Here is a 25358-nt window from a genome sequence, read left to right on the forward strand (position 1 = left end):
TGACACACACACACACACACATAGTTGTCTTCCTGTGTGTGTGTGTGTGTGTATGTGTGTGTGTGTTTGCGTGTGTGTGTGTGGGTGTGTGCGTGTGTTTGTGTGTGTGTGTGTGTGTCTCTCTCTCTCTCTCTCTCTCTCTCTCTCTCTCTCTCTCTCTCTCTCTCTCTCTCTCTCTCTCTCTCTCTCTCTCTCTCTCTCTCTCTCTCTCTCTCTCTCTCTCTCTCTGCAAACAAACCGCACGCCCCGAACATCTGGCCCGTAGTTTGACTCGTATCTAGAAGAAACAAGTCGCCGCTAGTGCAAAAGGCAGTGAAAGTGACGAGCCTGTTTGGCGCGGTAGCAGTTGCGCTGTGCTTCATAGCCCGCTTTACTGTACCTCTCTTCGTTTTAACTTTCTGAGCATGTTTTTAATCCAAACATATCATATCTATACGCTTTTGGAATCAGGAACCGACAAGGATTAAAGGCATACTAACGCACTCCCGTGTTTACAAAGTGTAGTTTGCCCACAATCGATGTCAAACACACCATAAGACCATATAATGACGATACGTCACCATGCGCGGACCATAATACATGCATTACAGCTTGTTCTAGCCTCTGAAAAAGTGAGGATGTCAACAAAGCCGCGGTGTTCTCTCCCTTGCATCAACGTTACATGTGTTGCCAAATCTATAAATAGGACGATCCAGATCAAAATGAAAATTCAAATATCTCAACATTTAAGGGGTCCTAGACCACAATATTTTGCAGGGAACTTAATTTAGTCTGTCTCCAGCTGTTGGTAAAGCAATTAGCGTGTATAGTCATCGAGTACATATGGCTTTAAGATGAAAGTGTTTTTAAATTGATTTCAAAAATTTAATTTTGATCATAATTTTTTTTTAAATTAATTTTCAGAGCTTTTTTTTAATCCAAATATAACATATTTCTATGTTTTTGGAATCAGAAAATGATGAAGAATAAGATGAACGTAAATTTGGATCGTTTTATAAAACAATTATTCTTTTTACAATTTTCAGATTTTTAATGACCAAAGTCATTAATAAAAGACATTTATCGAAAAAATGAAAAAAATATCCGGGGATATCATACCCAGGAACTCTCATGTCAAATTTCATAAATATCGGTCCAGTAGTTTACTCTGAATCGCTCTGCACACACACACGCACACACACACACACACACACACACACACACACACACACACACACACATACACCATGACCCTCGTCTCGATTGCCCCTCTATGTTAAAACATTCAGTCAAAACTTGATTAAATGTAAAAAGAAAGAATACCGTCCAACTAACACGAAGAAGAATCGGAAACAATCTTAAATAAAGGGAGAGGTACAAAGGTTGCGATTCATCTCGGCTAGATATTATTCACGATTTTTGTAAACATAGTAAGCCTATACTCGCATCAGACACATACAATTACATGTATCAGCATCCTACATTTTGTCCGTGTCTGCCTTTTGGCCGGGTTTGCGATTTCTACATATCATATTCATGTGTTCTTCTCTCTGACAGTGCGGGCTCAACTTTTACAAACGGGAAAATATGACGACATCAAATAACGCTATCAAATATCGGAGAACAGCCACACAAGCGAATGCTCTCAAGAACATGTAAACCAATGTTCATCAAAATCCGTCAGGTAGCACACACACACACACACACACACACACACACACACACACACACACAGTCAGTGTGTCATTACTTGACTGAATCAGTGAATGTGAAAAGACTATGAGTAGTCGTCTAAGACAGGTTAAAATCAGTCTAACGAATGACTACATAAACCTGCATGTGTCAGGTTTTAATTTTTGTTTGTTTGTTCTTTCTTTATTTTGTTTTGTTATTTCGTACGTTCGTTGATAAAATGTCCCAACCTGCCGCCCACACACACACACACACCCACACACACCCATTATAATCCCCCCTCCCGAATCCCCTTCCCCATTCTCCACCCGATAGCTCCTCTTTGTCTCACTATCTCCTCCTCACAAATAACAATTTGATACGTTCATCTTTAATCCTCCCCTCCCCGAATCCCCTCCCCATTCTCCACCCGATTGCTCCTCTTTGTCTCGCTCTCTCCCCCGGCAGGGTATCTCGGCTGCCTACTTGAGTGAGTAACAGAAGAGACATTGTTATCATCTCTCTACTAGGACATATCCCCAGAGGGGAACTGAACATGTTCGACAATATTATGAACCAGGTCGACAAAAGACAGTCAAGTATGTAATGAGCCAATGTGTCAAGTTCTGAATTCTTCTCATACCACTGTCCGCTGGGCAGATTCACTTGAACTTGAAGCAGCTTGTCTGGATACATCCTCCTCTCTCAAGATCGTAAAATGTCCAATTAAGTACTTGAGATATCAATGGCCACCCCCGCTTTCAGTCTCATGCACTGAGCTAGTCTGATTAAACAGCTTTCTAAAGGTTGCGTCCGTCTATGTGAAACGTGTTTTTCCTTTGTGTTCCACTGCTTGCGACCCATTGTTTCGCTATACTGACTCGAAAGTTGAGGCTAAAAGAATGTGTATCCCTTGAACTGAGTTAGGGCTGACATTGTGACTATTGGAAAGACCCGCCATCTTTGGCCGGTCCGTTTCCAATCATGGTCTCGACAATCAAGTAATCTGTGCATGTGTACATGGAGTACAATAAGTGATAACGTTTCATGTGGAACAACTGAAAACAACTTACCTTCGAGTTGATTACGATGGATATTTTAGTCCTGAAAAAGTTCATCAAAGTTGAAAACCAAATTTGGGATACACAAAGTCGACCGTGGCCATCACCGGAGAACACTGTCGGTTAGTAACGGGTCTTTTTTTGGGAGGGAAAGTTTCGCACTCGCAAATCCATTTAACTCAGCAAATTCCTTGAAACAATATGCATTTATGTTATACTCTTTTCGTCTTACACAATTAGTGAACCTCTATGTTTGACCGAACATTAATTGAATAGAATATTACGAAACTAAAAATGCAGGTGAAAAAGCCGAAATGATTGACAAAGTTTCGACGTTGTCTCTCTCTGTCTCTTTCTGACTCTCTCTGTCTCTTTCTCGGACTCTCTCTGTCTCCCTCTCTCCCCTCTGTCTCCCTCACTCCCCTCTGTCTCCCTCTCTGTCTCTCTCTCTCCCTCTCTGTCTGTCTGTCTCACTGTCTGTCTGTCTCACTGTCTGTCTGTCTCTCTGTCTGTCTGTCTGTCTCTGTCTCTCTCTGTCTCTCCCGACCCCCAGCCCCAATTTTTGGAAGGTTAGAAATTCTCTCTGTCTCCCTCTCTCCCCTGTCTCCCTCTCTGTCTCTCTCTATCTCTCTCTCCCTCTCTGTCTGTCTGTCTCACTGTCTGTCTGTCTCACTGTCTGTCTCTCTGTCTGTCTGTCTGTCTGTCTGTCTGTCTCTCTCTCTCTCTCTCTCTCTCTCTGTCTCTCTGTCTCTCTGTCTCTCTCTCTCTCTCTCTCTCTCTCTCTCTCTCTCTCTCTCTCTCTCTCTCTCTCTCCCCCGACCCCCAGCCCCAATTTTTGGAAGGTTAGAAACTAGAGGACGTACATTTCTGTACAGTCACCATAAAAGGACTGGGTGGCCGAGTGGTAACGCACTTGCGCTCGGAAGCGAGAGGTTGCGAGTTCGACCCTGGGTCAGAGCGTTAGCAATTTTCTCCCCCCTTTCTTAACCTAGGTGGTGGGTTCAAGTGCTAGTCTTTCGGATGAGACGAAAAACCGAGGTCCCTTTGTGTACACTACATTGGGGTGTGCACGTTAAAGATCCCACAATTGACAAAAGGGTCTTTCCTGGCAAAATTGTATAGGCATAGATACAAATGTCCACCAAAATACCCGTGTGACTTGGAATAATAGGCCGTGAAAAGTAGGATATGCGCCGAAATGGCTGCGATCTACTGGCCGATGTGAATGCGTGATGTATTGTGTAAAACAATTCCATCTCACACGGCATAAATAAATGCCTGCGCCTTGAATATGTGCGCGATATAAATTGCATAAAAAAAAATTAAAACAAGAAGAGCAAACGCTCGATCGAGTCACTTTCGCAGTTCTGAATATTATATGAGGCATCAGATGGACAGGAAGAAATTGCTATTCACAACACAATGAGTCACGTTCACATAAAATTTGAGCCCGGTCACTTTTATAGTTTCCGAGAAAAGCCCAACGTTAAGTTGTGTGTTGCCGAACAGAAAAGGCTAGTTATCTCCCTTGTTTTTCTGATAACGTTCGTAAAAGGCTACAGATGTAAATACTTTGATGTAAAGAATAATCCTACAAAGTTTCAATCACATCCGATGAACTTTGTCAAAGATATAAAATGTCTAATTTTTCCTTTGACGCTGACCTGTGACCTTGAAAAAGGTCAAAGGTCAACGAAACCATCGTTAAAGTGTAGAGGTCATTGGAGGTCACGACTAAACAAAATATGAGCCCGATTGCTTTGATAGTTTCCGAGAAAAGTCCAACGTTAAGGTGGTGTCTACGGACGGCCGGACAGACTAACACTGACCGATTACATAGAGTCACTTTTTCTCAAGTGACTCAAAAAATAAGATAAAAAAATAAAAATAAATAAAAAAAATAAATCCCTGCGCTTAGAACTGTACCCACGGAATACGCGCGATATAAGTCTCATATTGATTGATTGATAAAATCTTCATTATGAATGCAAAGATGTTAACAAAATCGGCAAACCATAAAAGAACATAAAAAAGGCTGTTGGGTACTGGCTCTCAAAATCCGTTCAGCGGAATGAGTTCTCATGTAACTGAAACTATTCTTAAAAGTTACTTGGTGATTTTAAAAGCTTGATAACACAAGTCCCATGATTTTAGACATGCTACAATGCCTTTAATCGAAGAAAGTTTGCTTTCTTGGCCGAGTCAATGCAGCTGGCTCGAAAATTACCTCCCTTGGACGCGTGACGTCTACAGCGGATTCGGCCGGGCGGAACGGCGCTCTCTTATGCCGTGCAATGGGCGCAATCGGGTAGTCTAGTCATGCCCTCAAGAATACTTCAAGGGTAGGTCAAGAGAAACTAAGGACTGGGTGCGAGGGTGACTTCTCCCAGGTTATAACATTTCAAACAATAAATAACGGAGTTCATAACATGTATTCTGCTCCCTTCCTGCTTTTTCAGGTGTAATTCCCACTTGAACCCTGTTTTTGTTCAACTTATTGGCAGATATATTGTCACGCGCCGAGGGACACAAACACACACACACACACGCACGCACGCACGCACGCACGCACGCACACACACACCGTATACACACACAGCCACAAACACTTGAAACACACAAACACAAACTGATGTGACACACACACACACACACACACACGTGTAATCACACACACACACACACGTGTAATCACACACACACACACAACGGGCACACACACACACACGCACGTATAGACAATCACAGAGATTAGCTTCATGTATTCTGTCCCCCCCCCCCCCCCCCCCCCCTCTCGCCACATAATTTACAAAATACAACAAGAGGTTTGATGAGCACAGTAGATCAACTTTAAACGTACACAATTATATTTTTAGCATTCTTACTTTTCAATTCTCGTTGATGCATTAATGATGCCAGAAAATGTAACCGGACGCATTTGGAACGCCAAAGCAATCAAATACATTGTGCAGTACATCGGCGCTTAATTTCATAACGAGCCGTATGACTGAGTCATTTGTTATTCGGTGATAGTTTCGCACATATCTATCTCCTGTATTTGAAAATCTGTTCACCTTACGTAATTTTCAAAGGCTTTATATGTATATATACACATTTCTTTGATTAACGATACGAAACCTTGCAGGTGAAAAATTGGTAATGACTGACGTAGGATTTACGTTGTGGATTTCACGTTGAGGGCACGTTGGCGATCAATCAAACCCCAACGTTGTGTGTTTACGTTGAAACTACGTTGTAGGAACGTTTGTTGTATCAAACTAACTTTTGTTTTTAAATCACGTGAAATTCACGTGAAAATCACGTGAGTATACCAACGTTGTTCGAACACCAGAAAATCACAATAATACAACGTCGATTTTACGGTGCTTTTTAAGGTGGAATCCACGTGAAATTTACGTTATGTACCAACGTGTAAAAAACAAAAAAACACAACTGTAACGCAACGTTGCTTTCACGTTGTGTTTTTTGGTTGGATCAGTCCACGTAAATTTCACGTAATCTTCGCAACATTCGTAAGACACCAAAATGCAACGTGAAATTCACGTAGTAAAATTTACGTTGTATTACAACGTCGAAAGAACACCAAAATCTCACAATGACACAACGTTGGTTTTACGTTGCGTTTTTTGGTTGGCTCAACGTAAATCATTTCATGTAACTGAGTTCGCAACGTTGCTAATGACACAAAAAATTCACATTTTCGCAACGTCGTATTTACGTTGTGTGTTTGCTGGGTGAGAAATTTCCAAAGAATTTATTTTTGTGGACTTGGTCCTCTACAACAATGGCGCCTCGTTTTGGTGCTGGACGGCTGTTATGAATATATTCTGAATACCGGAAATCACGCCCGGACAGTAAGCCTCCCGTAAACCATCACAGATACTGTCAGGCTTTTACACACAGTACAAGCACCCTTCCATTTGAACGCTCACCAAACGGGAACATCCTAGGTGCCCTACGTAAAGAGCGAGCAATTTTTAATGAATTAATTTTGCAGATTAAGTTGTCTCGAACACTTTTTGGACCCATCCTGAACTCAGGTCAAAAATGAGTTACTTCCCCGGCTTCGGGTCTCATTCTGTCGATGTAAACTGGCCATAGCCGTGGATCGATGATTATCAGAATGTTTTTGCGGGACCGTGGTGCGTTTTTGCGCTAGACCTAACTTTTAAAATCTAAATAATAAATTGACAGCTTGTTGCACAAACATTCCTACAAAAGAATTCTTTTTTCATCAAGACAAGATCAGTACAATTCGAAGTTGTGAAAGTTTGAAAAAAGAAAAGCCCGGAAGCAGGGTCACGCAAGGGTCGTAGCAGACGACGGTTCAAGTTATGCATATCGCCGTTCCTCTCAACAGTCAAAAGCCATCGCTAGAGTTCTTGTGAACCACAGCCGTTTGTTTCGTGCATAAAAACGTGCTATTGTAGATAAGCTCACATCGAGTCGCATTCAAATGACTAACTGACGACTACATTGTGAAAAAGGGAAACTGGATCACACGGGTTCACGATGGCTCTGGGGTAAGATAAACCACGCAAAAATAAATTCTTTGAAAATTGTTCGCTCTTTACGGAGGATGTTCTCAATCGGTGAGTGTTTAAATGAAAGGGTGTTTGTACTGTGTGTAAAAGCCTGACCGTATCTGTGATGGTTTACGGGAGGCTTACTGTGCCTTTAAATTGAGACCATTATGTCATCCTTTACACCAAAGCATAGCAGCAGCGGGGAAAACGCATGGGAGTCCCTTCAGTATGTACATGAAAGAGGAAGAGATTGTCAGCTGTATTGGACAACAAACCACTCATAATTCCATTTCATGCAGTTTACCGAAACTACGGTTTATGTGAGAGAGTGCGCATGCGCTAGGCTAGCCATACCCGTATGTGTTATGGCGGCCATGGGCAGCATGTGGGAATTTTCGGCATAAAAAACTTCATTTTCATCCGGAAATCGACGTAACCTGTTGTGTTTTGTGTGTGAAATTGTTTGTTTCTGCTGGACAAAGTAAGTGCTTTATCCTTTATCGTGCCGAGTTCGAAAAAACCGCGAGTCGCGATGACAGAGAAACAAGTAGAGTTGGAACTCGATTCGGACTCAGAATTGAATGACTTGATCCACGCACCCGACACGGGTGGAAAGGAAAAACCACAAACAGTCACTCTACCAATCTCGGATTGGGAAAAGATGAAGAGTCAAAATGAGAAAATTTTGAAGTTTCTAACTATGGTGGTAGACAAAGATGGCGACTCGCCCCAAACGAAACAATCGAAAAAGAGAAAACGTGAAGTCAGTGATGACGAACAATCTGTGGAGACTGGGGATGATTTCGATCACCTTCTTGAAGAAATGTGTAAAACTCAAGCATCAGAATCTCGACCCGAGGCTGAACTGAGCGACCCCAATGAGAGTGAAATTATGAATGAACTGGAGCAAGATTTTGACATTTCTGAGACTCTTGGTGATGAAGTTGCAGATCGAATTGCAAAACTTGTATCAGTGATGGCAAAGGGTCAGATGACCGAAGAAAAGATGAAGCAAAAAGAAAGAGAGTTTAAACGCCCAAAGAACATTGAGACAGGCGTCCCAAAAGTGAATCCCGAAATCTGGGGTTTGATGGAACACAGTGCCAAAACGTATGACTTAAAATCACAACGTCAACAGAAGTTACTGTACACGGCCAACAATGCTCTTGTTGTGGCCTGGGATGTGTCCCTAAAAATGGGGGTTGCCAATGAGGAACAGAAAAAGCTGATCAAAACAATTGCTGAGGCAAGTGGGCTGATACTGAAAACAGCGTATGACATGTCACTGGACAGAAGAGCAAAAATACTGTCTGGACAAAATGTGAACAAGAAATACAGAAAACTGGCATCTTCAAACATACCAGTCACTCAGTGGCTATTTGGGGATGATCTCAAGTCAGCGTGTGCTGATATTGACTGTACAACCAAACTTGGACTTGCCTTTACTCAATCAAGTAGAGGGCAAAAATATTTCCCATCCCGTCAGTATGCACCAAAAAACTCCGAATGGAGAGGAAGAGGAAGGTGGAACTGGAAGAGAGGAGCTCAGTTCAGGGGGAGAGGGAGAAGTCAAGGGAGACCATTCTTCTCCGGCACGACAAGCAGGCAAGCAGAGTAGACAACAAAGAGGTATGTGAAATAAAGAATGCCACATTTGAAGCAGGTAAACTGAAACATTTTGTTCATAATTGGAAGAAATTGACATCTGATTCCTTTATTCTAGATATGGTACAGGGAACAGAAATTCCTTTGAGTGAAGACATTGAGAAGGTGCAAACTCAGCATGAGGCCAAAAATCAAGTTCCTGGTCACTTATTTCAGATAATGGATGCAGAAGTAGAACATCTATTGAGTATGCATGTCATTGAGCCATCAAAACCAGAAGAAAATGAGGTGGTTTCACCTATTTTTCTTGTTGAAAAGCCAGATGGGTCACATCGGCTTATTTTGAACTTGAAAAGATTCAATGAATCCGTTGAGTACGAACATTTTAAAATGGATAACTTGTCAACTGCTACACAAATGATGACTAAAGACTGTTATATGGCCTCAGTTGATCTTAGACACGCTTACTATTCAGTTCCTGTCAAACATCAGTTCAGAAAATTTCTAAAATTCAGATGGCGTGAACAAATGTTTCAGTATACATGCTTTCCAAATGGTTTGAGTAACTGTCCAAGGTACTTCACAAAGCTGCTAAAACCAGTGTATGCAAAGTTGAGGGCACAAGGTTTTCTGTCTACCTCATACATTGATGATTGTTATTTACAGGCAGACACAGTTGAAGAATGTGAAGTGAATGTCAGTGAGACAGTAAAACTCTTTGAATCTCTTGGTTTCACAATACATGATGACAAATCTGTTCTCAATCCAAGCAAACGGTTAAAATACCTTGGGTTTTGGTTGAATTCTGAAGATATGACTGTATCACTTCCAGAGCAAAAAAGGCAGAATATAAAGGCAGCCTGTTACAGACTCAAGGGAAAGAAAAGAATCAGAATCAGAGAACTGGCTCAAGTCATTGGAATGTTGGTTGCCACTTTTCCTGCTAATAGGTGGGGACCTCTGTATTTCAGACAGTTAGAAAAAGACAAGTCTGATGCCCTTAAAGTAGCAAAAGGAAATTTTGAGTCTTTAGCTAATCTATCTGACAATGCTTGTTCAGAGTTAGACTGGTGGATTGAGAACATTGATGAGTCATACCATACAGTGCAAAATGCATGCCATGACATAACAATCCAGACTGATGCTTCTTCTACAGGAGGTTGGGGCGCAGTGTGTGGAGACCTGAAAACAGGGGGACGATGGTCAATGAATGAAAGAGCTTTTCATATAAATGTGCTTGAATTACTGGCAATAGAATATGCACTGAAAAGTTTCAAAGCAAAACTCACAGGGAGACATGTCTTGGTGTTATCAGATAACACTTGTGCTATTGCCTACATAAAGAATATGGGAGGATCACATTCACATGAATGTAATGCGTTGGCAAAAAGAATCTGGATTTGGTGTAAAGATAATTTGATTTGGTTATCTGCTACACATATTCCTGGGAAATGTAACACTGAAGCAGATATGCAGTCACGTCAGTTCAATGACCGTACAGAATGGAAACTGAATGATGTTGTATTTCATAGGCTTAAAGAGACACTGCTGAATCCAGAAATTGATCTCTTTGCCTCAAGGTTGAATTTTCAGGTAAAACCTTTCATGTCATGGGGACATGATCCAGAAGCGTATGCAGTCGATGCATTTGAACACAACTGGTCAAAATGGCTGATATATGCATTTCCTCCTTTCAGTCTGATTCAAAGGGTGCTGATGCAGTGGAGGAGAGACCGGGCAGACGGCATGCTGATTGTTCCCCTGTGGCCAACAGCGGTGTGGTTTCCCCAGCTTCTGCGGTTGCTAGTCCAGGAACCTGTGATTCTTCCGAAAGGGAAACGTCTTCTGACTTTACCACACAGCAATGCAGCACATCCACTTCAGAGAAAACTACGTCTCCTGGCTTGTGTCTTATCAGGCAATCTCTCGAGACACGAGGCCTTCATGGAAAGACTCAAAGCATCATCTGTGCTTCATGGAGAAGTACAACCAAGAAACAATATGCCTGTTATCTTGCGAGATGGCGATCCTTTTGTGCTCAACGGTCAAGTGATCCCTTGCGTCCCTCTGTAAATCTAGTGTTAAGTTTTCTCACTGATCTCTTTGAAGCTGGATTAGGTTACAGTGCAATTAATACTGCCAGAAGTGCACTTTCTTCAGTTATTTTGATGTCAGATAAATCTACGATTGGTACTCATCCTTTGGTTGTGAGATTTTTGAAGGGAGTTTTTGAACTCAGGACACCAATGCCAAGGCATTCCAAGATATGGGATGTTGGTGATGTTTTGAAATACTTTAAGACTCTTCCAGACAATGCTCAGCTTTCATTGAAAGACATAACGCTGAAAGTATCGGCTTTACTTTTGTTGGCATCTGCTCAAAGGGTGCAAACGCTTCATTTGATGAACCTAGAATCTGTTTGTTTTTTAGAGAATAAATGTGTTATTTACATGTCAGAAAAGTTGAAACACACAAGACCTGGCTATCATCAGCAAAATTTAGATTTACCAGTATATACTGTGGATGAGCAAGTTTGTGTAGTCAAGTGCTTGAAAGAATACATTGAACGCACAAAGAAACTGAGAGTTGATCAGAGCGGTAAACTGTTGTTGTGTTACAAACCGCCTCATGAACCAGCATCAAGGGACACAATTTCTCGCTGGTTACGGACAGTATTAGCGAGAGCTGGATTGTCAAGTTATACACCACACAGCTTCAGATGTGCAGCGTCATCAGCAATGAAGAGGTCAGGTGTACCTCTTGGTGATATTCTCAAAGCAGCTGGTTGGACCAATGCAAAAACATTCAAACAATTCTATGACAAACCATTGCAGAGTCAGATGAAAAAGAACACAATCTTGAATTACTATGGAAAGAAAAGTGTGTAGACAAGTACTGTTGTGAAAGAAAACTTTATTGATGCAAAAAAGCATTGATGAATTTATTATTTGATGCACAAATGTCACAGAAAAAGGGTGAAATAATGTGTACAGTTGTAAAAGAAAACTTTCTTGATGCAGAAAGCATTAATGGTTTTGTTTTTTGATAAAAAAGTGTCATTGATTTGAAATGTGCAGTAGATTGTTTCGAGTATTCTGAATATACTCATACCTCTGCTACTTTTAGAATTAATAAAGTTATCAGAACAAGAAACATTTATCTTCTAAAATGTGAGTGAATCAATGAATGTTGAAATGGAAGTTTGACAACAACAACTTTGAAGTCTCACATAAACCGTAGTTTCGGTAAACTGCATGAAATGGAATTCAAAACATAAACGAGTACTTACCAAGTCGAAGTTTGTGTAGAATTCCATGATGCAGTTTACAGGAACGGAGGGATATGTGCCCTCCCTCAATAAAACCCACCCTCTGTTTACAACTTAACTTTTGTTGTTGTAAAACTTTGTAGATCATCAAAGATATGGTTTACGCTTTGATGATCTATGCTGTAAAATATGGCTAGCCTAGCGCATGCGCACTCTCTCACATATCCCTCCGTTCCTGTAAACTGCATCATGGAATTCTACACAAACTTCGACTTGGTAAGTACTCGTTTATGTTTTGAAACAAACAGAAAATTAAGACAAAACGCCATACAAACGCACACAAACATGCAGAATTCCGGGGCTTGCTTTCACAACAAAAGAATAAACACTGGTACAACACTAATCTACATATTTCATGTTTTCATTCCTTTCTTAAAGTGTACATGTAATACATCAATTTACTAAGAATACTAATACTGGAGAGTTGAGGAAGACTGGAGTGAAAACAAGGCGAGCTCTCATCCCTTTCTTAAAATGCGTTAAAACAGGCACCATGATAAAAAAAAAACATAACAATACATGTATTAACATTACCCTCCTCTTCCCCTTCGGTTTCCCAGTCATCCCCTGCCGTTTTTTAACAGACATTTGTGCAGTGGACACAACTCTCACAATTACAACATTTTCTTCAATCAGTATTATATCCAGGCAGTGATTTTGCAGAAGTCGATCTGGAGACAGGCAACCAGGTTAGAAACCAGTTATCTTGCACAACTAACCCTTCTGAAGAGATCCAGGAAGGTGGGGAAGGGGGTGTCATATACTCCTGATTGCTCCAACGTATATAATTCCTCAAATGATCTTTAACAACAGACAATTTATCAAAACAAAATGCATCATTTATTTTTCATATATTTTCAGATTATTACAGGTCTTCTTCCATTCCTCTTCCCTTTTAAAAGCAAGCAAAGAGTGAAGAATCAATTAAATGTACATTATACTCCAAAATATAAAGCATTGCACGATCCTTAACCTTTGCCGGATGCCGCTTTTGACTACACACGCCCGACGATGCGGGTTTGTCTGAACCCATACATTTGAAAGAGGGTTTTTACCGTTTATTTCTCTAACGACGATGCGGGTTTGTCTGAACCCATACATTTGAAAGAGGGTTTTTACCGTTTATTTCTCTAACGACGGGGTGGGTTCAGGGAAACCCACAGCGCTACTTCAGTGGGTGCATCGAGTTTCTCCCTTCACCGACTTCTTGCAGGGGAGGGAGAGGGGAGATAGAGGGGGAGGGAGAGACTGAGAGAGACTGAGAGACTAAGAAAGAGAGAGAGAGAGACTAAGAAAAAGAGAGAGAGAGACTAAGAAAGAGAGAGAGACTAAGAAAGAGAGAAAGAAAGAGAGAAAAACAGAGACTAAGAAAGAGAGAGAGAGAGACTAAGAAAGAGAGAGAGACTAAGAAAGAGAGAGAGAGAGACTAAGAAAGAGAGAGAGAGAGAGAGAGAGAGACTAAGAAAGAGAAAGAAAGAGAGACTAAGAAAGAGAGAGAGAGAGACTAAGAAAGAGAGAGAGAGAGAGACTAAGAAAGAGAGAGAGAGAGAGACTAAGAAAGAGAGAGAGAGAGACTAAGAAAGAGAGAGAGAGAGACAAAGAAAGAGAGAGAGACTAAGAAAGAGAGAGAGAGAGAGACTAAGAAAGAGAGAGAGAGAGAGAGAGAGACTAAGAAAGAGAGAGAGAGACTAAGAAAGAGAGAGAGAGAGACTAAGAAAGAGAGAGAGAGAGACTAAGAAAGAGAGAGAGAGAGACTAAGAAAGAGAGAGAGAGACTAAGAAAGAGAGAGAGAGAGACTAAGAAAGAGAGAGAGAGAGACCAAGAAAGAGAGAGAGAGAGACTAAGAAAGAGAGAGAGAGACTAAGAAAGAGAGAGAGAGAGACTAAGAAAGAGAGAGAGAGAGACTAAGAAAGAGAGAGAGAGAGACTAAGAAAGAGAGAGAGAGACTAAGAAAGAGAGAGAGAGAGACTAAGAAAGAGAGAAAGAGAGAGAGACAGAGAAAGAGAGAGAGAGAGACTAAGAAAGAGAGAGAGAGAGAGACTAAGAAAGAGAGAGAGAGAGACTAAGAAAGAGAGAGAGAGACTAAGAAAGAGAGAGAGAGACTAAGAAAGAGAGAGAGAGAGAGACTAAGAGAGAGAGAGAGAGAGAGAGACTAAGACAGAGAGAGAGAGAGACTAAGAAAGAGAGACTAAGAAAGATAGAGAGAGAGAGACCAAATAAAGATAGAGAGAGAGAGAGACTAAGAAAGAGAGAGAGAGAGACTAAGAAAGAGAGAGAGAGAGACTAAGAAAGAGAGAGAGAGAGAGACTAAGAAAGAGAGACAGAGACTAAGAAAGAGAGACAGAGAGAGAGAGACTAAGAGAGAGAGACAGAGAGAGAGACTAAGAGAGAGAGACAGAGAGAGAGAGAGACAGAGAGAGAGACAGAGAGAGAGAGACAGAGACAGACAGTCAGATAGACAGACAGTCAGATAGACGGATAGACAGATAGACGGATAGACAGATAGACAGACAGACAGACAGAGCAACTGACAACAGACATACAGACAGAGAGATACGGACAGACAGACAGAGAGACAGACAGTCTCTTGGAGACAAACAGGCAGACAGACACTGTTCCGCCGCTTTGGTAATTATGGGTGTAGCAGAACCCGCGCCGTCGGCAGAGGGATAGTTACAATCACTACTACTCTTTAAAAGTATGGGTTTGTGTGAACCCGCGCCATCGGTAGTGTTTATGTAAATTATCATAATCAATTAATTTTAATGTTTTGTCATGTACACACTAAAAATTTGCAGACAGAGAGCAAATTAGGTGTGTGAGAGATACTTAAAATTTCAAAACGAAACCTTTAATGGTTCCAGAGTTACAATGATTTTAGTGTGTCTCAGGGTACAGGTGAACCCAGGAAGCACGGCAAAGGTTAAATGTGTGTGATATAAAAAGAAGTCTTGAAATCCTTGTTCACAAAACATGAAAGAACTTTGGTAATGTCAACATCCATGGGGCCATATGTGATGGTGATTTGACCTGAAAAAAAGACAAAGCTATAATAGCCTTGGGCATAACCAAACAAGTCGCGTAAGGCGAAAATACAATATTTAGTCAAGTAGCTGTCGAACTCACAGAATGAAACTGAACGCACTGCATTTTTTCACAATGACCGTAGTCCGCCGCTCGTGCAAAACGCAGTAAAACTGACGAGACTGTTTAGCGCTGTAGTGGTTTCGCTGTGCTACATAGCACGCTTTTCTGTACCTCTCTTCGTTTTAACTTTCTGAGCGTGTTTTTAATCCAAACATATCATATCTATATGTTTTTTGAATCAGAAATTGAAAGGGAATAAGATAAAATTGTTTTTAAATCGATTTCGGAAATTTAATTTTGATCATAATTTTTATATTTTTAATTTTCAGAGCTTGTTTTTAATCCAAATATAACATATTTATATGTTTTTGGAATCAGAAAATGATGAAGAATAAGATAAACGTAAATTTGGATCGTTTTATAAAAAAAAATGTAATTACAATTTTCAGATTTTTAATGACCAAAGTCATTAATTAATTTTTAAGCCACCAAGCTGAAATGCAATACCGAAGTCCGGCCTTCGTCGAAGATTGCTTGGCCAAAATTTCAATCAATTTGATTGAAAAATGAGGGTGTGACAGTGCCGCCTCAACTTTTACAAAAAGCCGGATATGACGTCATCAAAGACATTTATCGAAAAAAAGAAAAAAACATCCGGGGATATCATACCCAGGAACTCTCATGTAAAATTTCATAAAGATCGGTCCAGTAGTTTACTCGGAATCGCTCTACACACACACACGCACACACAGAGACACACATACACCACGACCTTCGTCTCGATTCCCCCCTCTATGTAAAAACATTTAGTCAAAACTTGACTAAATGTAAAAACAAGAAAGGTAGGTTGTTGGAACGTTTGTTATTGACAAAACAATACATTCATAATAATAAATAAGCCTTGGGCATAATTTCTACATAACTACTATGATCTAGATTAGATAATTACATCTCAGTATGTTTACAAACATTTCTACAGCTGATAATTAGATGCACTCTCTCTTTCCCTCCCTCTCTTTCTCTCTCTCTCTCTCTCTCTCTCTCTCTCTCTCTCTCTCTCTCTCTCTCTCTCTCTCTCTCTCTCTCACACACACACACACACACACACACACACACACACCCACACACACACCCACACACTCCTTCAGAAACAAGAAACAAAAGCTTACCTGCTTAGTGGGCTGCTTTGTTAATACCTGATTCGGCTTCCCGATTTTTGAAGCCACCGTTTCCTGAAAAGAAATTGTGAGAAAATCTAAGTACTAGCTGTCTGCGGAACACCATCTCTTTTTATATTTAGTCAAGTTTTGACTAAATATTTTAACATCGAGGGGGAATCGAAACGAGGGTCGTGGTGTATGTGCGTATGTGTGTGCGTGCGTGCGTGCGTGTGTGTGTGTGTGTGTAGAGCGATTCAGACTAAACTACTGGACCGATCTTTATGAAATTTGACATGAGAGTTCCTGGGTATGAAATCCCCGAACGTTTTTTTCATTTTTTTGATAAATGTCTTTGATGACGTCATATCCGGCTTTTCGTGAAAGTTGAGGCGGCACTGTCACGCCCTCATTTTTCAACCAAATTGGTTGAAATTTTGGTCAAGTACTCTTCAACGAAGCCCGGGGTTCGGTATTGCATTTCAGCTTGGTGGCTTAAAAATTAATTAATGACTTTGGTCATTAAAAATCTGAAAATTGTAAAAAAAAATAAAAATTTATAAAACGATCCAAATTTACGTTTATCTTATTCTCCATTATTTGCTGATTCCAAAAACATATAAATATGTTATATTCGGATTAAAAACAAGCTCTGAAAATTAAATATATAAAAATTATTATCAATTTTTTTTTTTCGAAATCAATTTAAAAACACTTTCATCTTATTCCTTGTCGGTTCCTGATTCCAAAAATATATAGATATGATATGTTTGGATTAAAAACACGCTCAGAAAGTTAAAACAAAGAGAGGTACAGAAAAGCGTGCTATCCTTCTCAGCGCAACGAATACCCCGCTCTTCTTGTCAATTCCACGTGTTCTGTGAGTTCGACAGCTACTTGACTAAATATTGTATTTTCGCCTTACGCGACTTGATCTGAAGTTTGTTTATTCAGTCAATAGAACCAAGGGAAGAAACTCCACCTGCTGTTAATTTTTCTAGATGACACGCTTACCTCCGTTGATGCTGAGGCTTTATTTATTTTTATTTTTGTTTGTGCTTTTTACATTTAGTCAAGTTTTGACTAAATGTTTTAACGTAGAGGGGGAATCGAGACGAGGGTCGTGGTGTATGTGTGTGTGTGTGTCTGTCTGTCTGTGCGTGTGTGTGTGTAGAGCGATTCAGACCAAACTACTGGACCGATCTTTATGAAATTTGACATGAGAGTTCCTGGGAATGATATCCCCGGATGTTTTTTCTTTTTTCGATAAATACCTTTGATGACGTCATATCCGGCTTTTTGTAAAAGTTGAGGCGGCACTGTCACACCCTCATTTTTCAATCAAATTGATTGAAATTTTGGCCCAGCAATCTTCGACGAAGGCCGGACTTCGGTATTGCATTTCAGCTTGGTGGCTTAAAAATTAATTAATGACTTTGGTCATTAAAAATCTGAAAATTGTAAAAAAAATAATTTGTTTTTAAAACGATCCAAATTTACGTTCATCTTATTCTTCATCATTTTCTGATTCCAAAAACATATAAATATGTTTTATTCGGATTAAAAACAAGCTCTGAAAATTAAAAATATAAAAATTATTATTAAAATAAAATTTCCGAAATCGATTTAAAAACAATTTCATCTTATTCCTTGTCGGTTCCTGATTCCAAAAACATATAGATGTGATATGTTTGGATTAAAAACACGCTCAGAAAGTTAAAAAGAATAGAGATAAAGAAAAGCGTGCTATCCTTCTCAGCGCAACTACTACCCCGCTCTTCTTGTCAATTTCACTGCCTTTGCATCGAGCGGTGGACTGACGATGCTACGAGTATACGCTCTTGCTGTAAAAATGCAGTGAGTTCAGTTTCATTCTGTTAGTTCGACAGCTTGACTAAATGTTGTAATTTCGCCTTACGCGACTTGTTTTTCTGTCTGCTGGTTTCATTCCAGAAACATTCCAAGCTCGAGCTTTGAGAAGTATCAACTGTCAAAGGTGAGAGATTACAAACAGATTACAAACAGAAACTTGCATTAATGTATTCAGGATGAGGATACGATTTCATATAGTCCTGTGACCTCACCCTCATTACATCAGTTACACAATCTCCATGTGTTCTTAGATCCAAACTAACACCTTGTGAAGTATGAACCACATAACAGGTGAGAGGGAATCTAAATATACTTCACACTAAAGATTATTTCCATCACTCACATGAACCAGGGACCTATATTTAGAGGTCTATGCATGAACTCAACATCAGCAGGTCTCCCTTGCACAACTCCTCGCGCGCACTGTTCCATGGTAAGTGTTGGTCACCCATCCCACACAATGACGACTCTTGGCAGCTTCTTCTGTATACTGTTACAAACAAACAAGTTCTGTCAAATGCACTTATAGTCATTTAGTATATTTTCTTCTGTCAGCACTGATTGAAAGCCTCCATAAGACATTTCAATGCTACAAATGGTCTGTGAAACAAATGTCGAATTGATTGTAAATGAGGTTCCCAAGAGGTCCGCTTAAGTCATAATTTTTAAACCATATAGCTTGAAAGTTGACTTTAAGAAATACGTTTTGTCTGACTAATTCAATAGTTTTTCAGTCTACCATTATTGACATTCTTACAACTGTGTAAAAAGCTCTATGAAATAATAAAAAAAAACAATAGACAAATCAATCAATTAAAAACAAATAAATGTAATTAATTAATAAATAAATAGTACTCAAATCAATCAATTAAAAACAAATAAATGTAATTAATTAATAAATAAATAGTACTGGCAACATGCGTTGTTCCGGTAGCTGGGCAGTTGAATAATCGTCTGCTCGTCACGATGCTAGTATAGTCTCTGGCTTTACCCAGGTACGGATACTACTTACGCATATAAAGCATCTTATTAATTACCCTGCACATCTCCGTAGACTTCAAAGTCTACAGAGGCATACTTTATCGATGACATATCGCATTTAAAACTTGAGTCAACATTAATTTTAGTTCTGCTGATCTTGCCCGGTGTCACGATTTCATCTTTCGCCTGTGTACATATTTCCCCCTCGACATATACTCAAGACTGAAATGTTGTTTCCTGGTAAAATTAAGAAGTGATATTATTTATGGACGAAAAGCATGTCAGTTTCTTGCATGTGAAGAAAATTGGTGGTAAAATTTAAGAGATTTCACCCCCAAAATCGAATTCTTCGAAAACGTGTGTTGGGCGCAAAGTAAGAATCCGGGGCAGAGTTGGAATAATCGGGATTTTCCGAAACCTCATTTGATTTCCAACAAAGTGCCGCATTTCCGGAAACGAGCTGCCTCGTTCTATAAATGGCAACCCTTCGACTGGCACAAAAAAGTATACCCTTTTCACAGGTCATGAATAAGGTATATGAAAAAGCAAGGTCTTATACAGGGGAAGTCTTGAATTGGGGGTGTGTAACAATTCTCTCAGTGACACTCAGCGCATGCAGCTAGCTAGTTGCTGCTGCATGTCTCGATCGATTTTGAACACAAGGATTTTTTTTCTCAGAGTAGAGTGTTAGTTTGTTACAACAGGCTGAAATCATCTTTAATTTGAATCAACATTTTGCAACAATCAATCACATCAATATAGTGCACAGACTTGCACATCACGTTTCAAGAGCTATGATTACCATGCAGTGACAAGAGCCTACTCAGTAAAGGGACGTAATGCTGTCTCTGCAGCCCAGAGAGACTGTGTGAGTTTAATGTATAATCAGTTAAGACTGAGTAAAAAATTATTACAATCGATAAACATGGGACTGGGTGGCCGAGTGGTAACGCACTTGCGCTCGGAATCGAGAGGTTGCGTGTTCGACCCTGGGTCGGGCCGCTATTTTCTCCCCCCTTTCCTAACCTAGATGGTGGGTTCAAGTGCTAGTCTTTCGGATGAGACGAAAAACCGAGGTCCCTTCGTGTACACTATATTGGGGTGTGCACGTTAAAGATCCCACGATTGACAAAAGGGTCTTTCCTGGCAAAATTGTATAGGCATAGATAAAAATGTCCATCAAATACCCGTGTGACTTGGAATAAAGGCCGCGAAAGGTGAACATTCGCCTAACAGGCTTGAGGTTTGCTGGTCGATGTGAATGCGTGATATATTGTGTAAAAAATTCCATCTCACACGGCATAAAGCGCTTTGAACTTTGGATAAGGCGCTATATAAATAAAGAGAATAATAAAAATAAAAAAAACAGTGAAAAGTTATATCGGAACACTCTTGTTGTGTTTTTGTTGTTGTAAAATGTAAGATCTGAAACGTTAAAAATTACGTAAAATAGGTGCGTTTTGGTTGAGTGGGATGGGTTGTTGAACTGTGTTGTTACAGCCCGCCAAAGTTATCAAAAGTGTTTTTGCTTTTTGTAATTCGGTTGGTTTGGTGCGTTATACAATGCATCTGCTTTTTCAAGACTAAGCATTGATCACTTTAAAACACAAGGATCACCATGGGCCATCATGACTTGTATCATTTTACATCGCATTCTAAGAAAGAGCAGAATTCTCACCATGTGCGCGGCGCATTTCTAGAATCGTGTAGCGCAAAGTTGGAATTCCTACAATGGCGGCCATTGTTGGAATTCCAACAAAGCGCAGGTCATTTCCGGAAAAGCGCCGATGACGAGATGGGTCGCAACACGTGTGCTGAGTGGTTACGTCCCTTGAGTAAGAAGGAAAACATTTTAGGATAAATCAAATTTCTAAGTTAAATAAAACAAATTGGTTAGACAAATTTGGCACCATGAATGTAAGGTACACAAGGTCGCTAATCAGTACTATCGAAGGGTGTTTTTTTGTTCAGTGTAGAGTTTATACTAGATCAACGAGGCCGAGAAGCGAAATATCAACACGGCGAAAGATGAAAACGTCACACCGGCTCCCACTTAGTGCAAGGGTAACTTGGAGTTACCCGCTCTTGTGATACTCTGTTATGGTCTGTATGGTTGGATAGATTTCCGATGCATCCACCAATGACAGAAGAGATGAGAAGATACACCTAAACGCTCTCCAAAGTATGGCTGCCGTCTAGAGGAGCTTGTCATGCAAACTTGAGCCTCAGACCCTGCAGTCGAGAATGGAAAACAGAGAAACTGAGTTGGGGTTCAAACCCCAAAAGGAGTTGGCATATTCTCGACTTCTGCCTTATGCCGATGCTCTTGATGAAGAATCGAACGAGGTTTTGGCGGAGATCAAAGAAAACCTTGCCAAATCCGTACAGCTGCGTGACATCAAGATTGGAACCAGCCACTGGGCAGTTCAGCTGTCTAAGTAAGTATTTTCCCCAGTCATAGTTTGCCCTTGTTACATATTATATCCTGAGGTTTAGATCTGCGATTGCCACTGTGCCAGGTCTCAGTGATCACGTACTGATCTGTGCTTCAGTCTGTCACAGCTGCTCGGTTTAGGCCTAAGTATTAACTTTAAATAAGAAAAAATGTGTCATGATGACAAGGCAAAATGTCCATCAGATATATATTGAAAACAAAATTCCAATTCAATGATTCCTTCAGACAATACCAGACACTTGATTTTGTCACTTATAATTAGTCTTACCTGGTCTCAGTAAACAGATCTTTGTCAGCTAGGTTGACCTATTCACAATTGGCATCAGATATTGCATATTTCCTAAAGGCCATCCCTTAGCCACCAGCCTACTTGGTGATTCACTTCTCCAAGTATGTCCCATCAGAATTTGGTTGAGGGGTCAAATGACCCCTAGTCTTTTCCTTGCGGGCTGAACCCTGCCAAAGAAACCAGTCACTCAGTTAGGGCTACATAATAGCTCCCCCGCAACAAATGGACAATGCAGGCACAATAGACAAAAATATGGTGCAGCAAGAGCTGATTTTTTTGTGCTTTTTCTTTTACAGGTACATTCGCATCTATGGCTTCAAAATGTCGAAAGAAGATCACCTGTACTTTGTGCACCTGATGTATCAGCTGACCGTGACACCCAAGATGGAGTATTCTCTTGTACAGAAGTTTGGTAGCTTACTTGGCGCTCTCCTCAAGTGAGTATACCATTGCTAATGATAATGCTGTATACTGTGAAAAACTATAATCTTGGATAATGTTGTTGTGTTTCGCAACTGAAACTGACTGTTTGCTAAAAAAAATGTTAAAAAGACTTAAACTTAAAGAGGGGATAATAGTTAAGTCCAAACAATGGAATGTAAATATAGGAAGGTTATTCACTTCTCAACATTAAGTAAAGTGTACAGTAAATTGTATTGCTTTCTTGAAACACATTGTAAAGGGAAGGGAAGTTTTTGTATTTCAACCAATTCATCTATGCTTATCTACGTTCTGCAAGGTAAATTGTGTTAATGAATAACGGATGTTTCTTTGGCAAACATTACGTAGGACTGGAAAAACAAAAGCAATATTTCAGCCAACCTGAATAGGAACAGTTGTCGTGGGGTAAGCGCTTATTTGTCGACAAACAAAAACAAAGTTATTACGATTAGCAATATTTAGTTATAACATGTAGCAGATTTTATTCTCAATAGTAATTTGTATAGATCTATTTTGACTAATTATACCTGGATCCTACAGGAAAGATGAAGTGCTGAGCCGAGATGACCTAGTGTTGCCATGGCGACCTTTGTACGACCTGATGGAGGAAACAGTATTCTCGTCACTTGAACAATATGGGCTGCAGCTGTTGCCTGCGTAAGTTTTATATTAAAGCACAGTAGGAGGTGCCACCAAAGCATGTGACACTGACAGTTCTTGCTAATCTCTCCTGAGTGCAAATAGGCTGACTTTTTTACATTTACTAAGTCAAGTTTTGACTAAATGTTTTAACATAGAGGGGAAATCGAGACGAGGGTCGTGGTGTATGTGTGTCTGTGTGTGTGTGTTTGTAGAGCGATTCAGAGTAAACTACTGGATCGATCTTTATGAAATTTTACATGAGAGTTCCTGGGTATGATATCCCCAGACATTTTTTTTCATTTTTCGGATAAATGTCTTTGATGACGTAATATCCGGCTTTTCGTGAAAGTTGAGGCGGCACTGTCACGCTCTCATTTTTCAACCAAATTGGTTGAAAGTTTGGTCAAGTAATCTTCGACGAAGCCCGGACTTTGGTATTGCATTTCAGCTTGGAGGCTTAAAATTTAATTAATGAGTTTGCTCATTAAAGTTGTCATTAAAATCGATTTTTCGCAAACAGATTTAAAATTGATTGCATCGTATTCTTCATCACATTCTGAATCTAAAAATATATACATATGTCATGTTTACTCTTAAAATGTGATCACAATTAACGAAAATAGATTAATTAGTCTTACGATTAAAATTTAAGAAATCGACCCAAAAATGATTTCATCTTATTCTTTATCATTTCCTGATTCCAAAAACATATAGATATGATAGATTGTATTCAAAACAAGCTCAGAAAGTTAACAACAATAGAGAAAAGCGCGCTTTCCTGCTTGGCACAGTACGCTACCGCACTAATCTGGCATGTCAATATCACTACGTTTTGCACGTGGGAGGTGAGCGATTTCCTTCACGCGGGGATTGACGAAGCTGTACAGTCTTGGTAAAACAATACAGTGCGTTCAGTTTCATTCCGTGAGTTCGACAGCTTGACTAAATGTAGTAATTTCGCCTTACGCAACTTGTTTTATAATATGAAAAATCAGCAGTTTGTCATTGGGTTTTTTCTTTTTTTATGCAGGATTGAATTGCTCATTTTGTATTCCTTCTATGTCTTGCAAATCTCCTACCACTTCAGTAACAGAGTTAATGAAGAGTTCAGAATCGAAGAAAAAGGGAAACAAAACTGATGAAGTAAGATGACTTTTTTTTTTCATGTTGCAGGAGCATTGACAACACTCTCAAGGCTGTCGTCCGATTGTGCCGCACGTAAGTTTGACAGTTCTCGGGATAGAATTAAGTTTGTGTTCTACCGTTTTTCTTTGAAACGCAGGGTTACTCAAATTAATTCTGTCTTGAAAAAGCAAGTAAAGATAGATAACATGATACATAACATCATTTTTATCGTAGGTATTTTTCTGATGAATCGACCGGAGAAATGTTGGAGGAGTGGCGTCCCATGCTTTGCCCGTATGACGTAACGGTGATCCGAGGGCTGGGTTACTACGAGCTGTTTCTGCCAACCAGTCTTCCGCCAGAGAAGCATCACATGGGGTTCAAGTAAGTGTGATCTTTGGTTCAAAAGTTATTTAGATTTTCTTTCATCAAAGAGAAGAAACTTGCATACCCATTACCACATTTAAAGGTAAATGGAAGCTAATGCCTTTTTTTTCCGCTCAAGAACACAGAATACTACTTTGGAAGTGTGTTGTTAACTTGATATTACTTTGCTGACACTGTTTGTTTGGTATAGATAAAATTAGAAGTAGTTGTACACTGAATTGATAGCAAAGTTCTACATTTTTGTACACTGGTGAATGATGCAAGAGCCACTCAGTGGTATTTTAACATCATCAAACTCATCTACATGATGGTTCTGTTTCAGGTTGTGGTTTCAAGAAATGCTTGACATGTGGTATTCCTATCGCAACTGCCCTTCTTGGGAAACGGTAAGGCTCTTGGACATTGCAATACAGTGGGACCCCCCAATTTAAGAGTAATAAGACTGCCCCCTTTTTAAGACCTTGATTTTTCACATGTTCTGTTGATAACCTCTGTAAATGTACCTCCATTTTAAGACTACCTCCTTGATATGACCTGATTTTCTCAGATTTGTGGAGGTAGTCTTAAAGGGGAGATTCCACTGTAGTCAATAGTCATCCTGAGCAAAATCATAGGAATGTATCTGTTTGTACCCATTTACTGTACTGATGATTTATTTCTCTGTGTGATTCTTTCGGGTCAAATATTCATGTTTGTTTCTTCCATCAGTCTGTTCTGTAAAGATCTGTGAA

General features: G+C 39.9%; 2 protein-coding genes across 2 annotated transcripts in view; both read left to right on the forward strand.

Annotated features, from left to right (window-relative positions):
• The first annotated feature begins 7587 nt into the window (after positions 1 to 7587).
• On the forward strand, positions 7588 to 12016 carry LOC138951986 (uncharacterized). The gene is made up of 2 exons (XM_070323556.1): positions 7588 to 8887; positions 10561 to 12016. Exon 1 carries the CDS (start codon positions 7791 to 7793, stop codon positions 8874 to 8876), a length of 1086 nt encoding a protein of 361 aa, XP_070179657.1. The 5' UTR covers positions 7588 to 7790; the 3' UTR covers positions 8877 to 8887; positions 10561 to 12016.
• Positions 12017 to 21432: 9416 nt separating this feature from the next.
• The window catches only part of LOC138953571 (proteasome activator complex subunit 4B-like), a 47968-nt gene continuing 44042 nt past the window's right edge, over positions 21433 to 25358 (forward strand). The window contains exons 1-6 of the mRNA XM_070325414.1: positions 21433 to 21726; positions 22329 to 22469; positions 23014 to 23130; positions 24289 to 24333; positions 24475 to 24624; positions 24950 to 25013. Coding sequence (XP_070181515.1) covers positions 21533 to 21726; positions 22329 to 22469; positions 23014 to 23130; positions 24289 to 24333; positions 24475 to 24624; positions 24950 to 25013 — 711 coding nt within the window. The 5' untranslated portion in view covers positions 21433 to 21532. The remainder of the gene's footprint in view (positions 21727 to 22328; positions 22470 to 23013; positions 23131 to 24288; positions 24334 to 24474; positions 24625 to 24949; positions 25014 to 25358) is intronic.

Source organism: Littorina saxatilis, linkage group LG17, assembly GCF_037325665.1.
Source record: "Littorina saxatilis isolate snail1 linkage group LG17, US_GU_Lsax_2.0, whole genome shotgun sequence".
NCBI classification, from domain to species: domain Eukaryota; kingdom Metazoa; phylum Mollusca; class Gastropoda; order Littorinimorpha; family Littorinidae; genus Littorina; species Littorina saxatilis.